The 3,524-nt window shown below is 37.5% G+C and overlaps 1 protein-coding gene across 3 annotated transcripts in view; it reads right to left on the bottom strand.

The window, feature by feature from the left end:
- Positions 1 to 321: 321 nt before the first annotated feature.
- Positions 322 to 3,524, bottom strand: part of ADAMDEC1 (ADAM like decysin 1) — a 23,569-nt gene continuing 20,366 nt past the window's right edge. For 2 of the 3 annotated variants that reach the window (XM_027772852.1, XM_027772857.1), the window contains exons 13-14: positions 2,591 to 2,676; positions 322 to 750 (exon numbers count right to left, since the gene is read on the bottom strand). In XM_027772852.1, the coding sequence (XP_027628653.1) occupies positions 744 to 750; positions 2,591 to 2,676 (93 nt within the window). In that variant the 3' untranslated portion in view covers positions 322 to 743. Of the gene's footprint in view, positions 751 to 838; positions 865 to 2,590; positions 2,677 to 3,524 lie in introns of those variants that run through there. The other variant, XM_027772856.1, reaches the window with a different exon arrangement.

Below are 3,524 nucleotides of genomic sequence, written 5' to 3'. Positions count from 1 at the left end.
GGCTTTTAGACCTAACACCAACGTACAAAGAAAATTAAAAATACTCATTTTGGAAAGTAACCACACAGAAAACCTTCCAAAAGTTGCTTTTATTGACATTATGGTTCATTATAGCAATACATGAATGAAGCCTTCTTTGTGCAATTAAAAAGTAAACCATATAGATTTGTTAAAATCAACTTTATATGTAACGGTAAAAGGCATATGTAAAGAGTTGAACATAGTTAAAATACTTGCATTTCATTAGCCTCTACAAGATTTAGGGAAATGTTACACTCAATGAGCAAGGGAAGGTAACAGGAGATGTGAAGTCTGTTCTTGTTTCTGCTACCAAGCCTTCACTTAACAAGTGAAGGCCACATTATTAAAATGAACATGTAGTTTAAATGCAAGTCACTTGTAATGTTAAGATGTTGGATGGATTGACTCTAAATAATTCAGCAGTGCATTTTGAAGTACTTTTAGTCAAAGGTTAATTGCTTTTGTTCTCCAAAGAGCAGAACTAAGCTAGAGCTTTGTACTCCTTAAAAATAAGTGAAAGATCAATCCTAAATAAACAGGGGACTTCTCTAAAGTATGTCTATTTACCTGTTGGCCTGACTGATAAAGGTTTAGAAAATAGAATGACAGGTAAAAAAGCAAATCTCAGTGCGAGTGTGAAAGTACTCAAGAGTTTTGGTCTGGTTACAGTTCTTGATTCTTGTGCTGACAAGGTAGCATCTTGGTGAAATAGACATTTGAATTCACGCTCTGGTTAAAAGAAAAAGAAAAAGAAACAGACAAAAAAATTAAAAAAGAACAATGAGAACTGTGTGGTTATTGTAAGTTATGAAATACTGTGAAATAGGCATTTGAATTCACGCTCTGGTTAAAAGAAACAGACAAAAAAATTAAAAAAGAACAATGAGAACTGTGTGGTTATTGTAAGTTATGAAATACTGATAACAAATATGCATAGAATTTAAATATTAATCTTACTGAGAGGTCATCTCATTAGCTCTATTTTACAGGTGAGAAAACTAATTAAATACTTCCACCAAATGTACAAGGATTCTTCACAAAGTTTATGGAAAGACGGAAATGAAGTACGAGTTTATTTTGGTGCAAAAGAAACATGAAATCCATGCATTTTTTTTCATAATTTGCACTTTCCCATGAACATTTTGAATATCCTGCTTATCCTGAGTCTTTCCTCAAATTCTGTTGTTTTCGTTGTTGCCATTTTTATGTTCAAAGAATCATTTTTCACTGTAACAAATACCATATTCCAAGCAATCGGGTTCTTTACCCTGACTTACATAGAGTCATATAAGATATAAAAATAATACCTAAATTACGGCTCACTGAGAAGCTTTTAAAGGAATAAAAACACCAAATTTTGTTGCATGTTCTTAAATGCAATTGATTTTCTGAGTACCTTGAAAATTACAATGATCAGTAGTTGGCCAAGAAAGAAATGAACTCATTGATGAAGGCATTTTAGAAATACACTTTTCCTGGGGCCAGCATTTGGCATGGTGGTTAAGGTGCTGGACTGACCACCATTCAAATAGCTGACCACCATTCAAATCCTGGACCTAGTAACTCAAAAATTACTCCAGGCTCATGCGCATGCAAGCCCCAAATCTCAAGAGAATAAAAGAAAAGGGATTGCTACATGGCCATCCCTCTCACTGTCTCTCTCCAGCGAGTGCATGGCAAAAATCTTAAAACAAACCGAACAAACTTTTCCTTCTCATCTTAGTTTGCATTAAACTCAGCACTATCTAACAAGAATTTACAAGCTTTTGGGAACCAGCAGTCAGTGTAATGGCTGTCACTAGACTCCCATGTAGTTGACCGCAATTCGCGTCCCGGACCCGGTGGCTTAAAACTCATGCTGGGCGTGTGTGCGTGTGTGCCCAGGATCCCGAGAGGAGAATGGAGGAGAAGGGATTGCGGCGTGATCATCCCCCCTGGGGGGTGATTTATCGCTTTCTGTCTCTGTGTCTCTGTCTGTCTGGTGGGCGCACGCGCTCTATAGCAAAAATCTCTCAAAAAAAAAAAAAGGAATTTATAAGCTTTTAAGCAGAGATTTGGGTGTCCTAATCTTACAGGTGTTAAATAGCCACTTTACTCATTCACGTGTCTCCACATGCCCTTATTTGACACCCTGGGACCTCTCTGAGCACACGGCATACGCAGTGTGTCTACGATCCACGCTAGCTGAGATGGGAGTGGATTACAACACAAAGACACTGTTAGTGGTGACTTTCTCTCAGAAGAAGAAATAAACATTTTAAAAAGTATTTTTTTAAAAAAGGCATTGTTTTAGTATTTTTTAAAGCATTACATATTAACTTTATTATCATTATTATTATTATTATTAGCTATAGGCACATGCACTTGATAGAGAGAGAGAGGCAAAGTGAGAAAGTGAGCCGCCAGGTCTGGGACTTGACCCATGGTTGGCCATGTGGGAGTCCAGCCCCTTAAACACTAAGCTACCTGCTGGCCAGTTTTAATGTAGTATAGACTCAGGATCACATCGTTCTCAAATCTGAAATGAAGGTAAGAAAGTGTTTCTGAACGAAGGGAAAAAAGGTCTTACGTGACATGGTTCGAAGTGTCTCCTGCACAGTTAGTTCCAGGCTTCAGTTTACAGGTTGTGGCCTCACAGCAGAGATTGGTGCATTCCTTGAAAACACACACACAAGGTGGACAGTGGGCTTAACGTTTGCTTCCCGTAACTAGGTGCATAGAATTCTTGCACAAGATGGCAATGAAATTTCACTTCGTAAACTAAATTACCCTGCTATACAAATTCTAGTGGAAATGAACAAGGAAACTTAATAATAGAAAAACATGTATAAACAATGAAACCTACCTTTTAAAAGACTCCAAATAAAATTATCCAAAAATTAATCCAAATTAGGTTGGTCTGGATGGCACTACATATAAATTCATGGAAAACTTTGAGGAAGACTCTTTCTATACTGTTTCAATTTTTTAAATAGAAAACTTTTTAAATCTTCAGATCATTTTGGGTCTTGCATTCTGAGAGCGAAACTGGTAATAAATGTGTGCACACATTATTTTCAATTGTGAAGATAAATCTTAAACTGTGACTAAAATATTAGTAAACTCTGATTTATTAATAGAGTAACTCTGCATTACACCTATGTCAGTTACTTCACCAAAAATGCCAGGGTGGCTTGACTGCACTAACATGTACTGTACACGTTAGAGTAGTCTCTCAGTTTTGAATACACTAATACTAATGTGATAAATGGCAAAGTTAGTTATTAAAAATGCAGTAGTCATGGGACCAGCAGTTGGTATAATAGCTATGTCATTGGACTTCCGTAGTCGACCACAGTTCAAGTCCCAGACCCGGTGACTTAAACTCACACTAGACGTGTGTGCACGTGCGCCCAAGATCTCGAGAGAATGGAGGAGAAGGGATTGCGGCGTGACCATTCCCCCAGGGGGGGTGATTTCTCGCTTTTTGTCTCTCTCTGTCTTTCTGGTGAGCACATGCGCCC

This window comes from Tupaia chinensis, unplaced genomic scaffold (genome assembly GCF_000334495.1).
Source record: "Tupaia chinensis unplaced genomic scaffold, TupChi_1.0 Scaffold000039_1, whole genome shotgun sequence".
Classification (NCBI taxonomy): Eukaryota; Metazoa; Chordata; class Mammalia; order Scandentia; family Tupaiidae; genus Tupaia; species Tupaia belangeri.
This window is presented reverse-complemented; position numbering and strand designations above follow the sequence as displayed.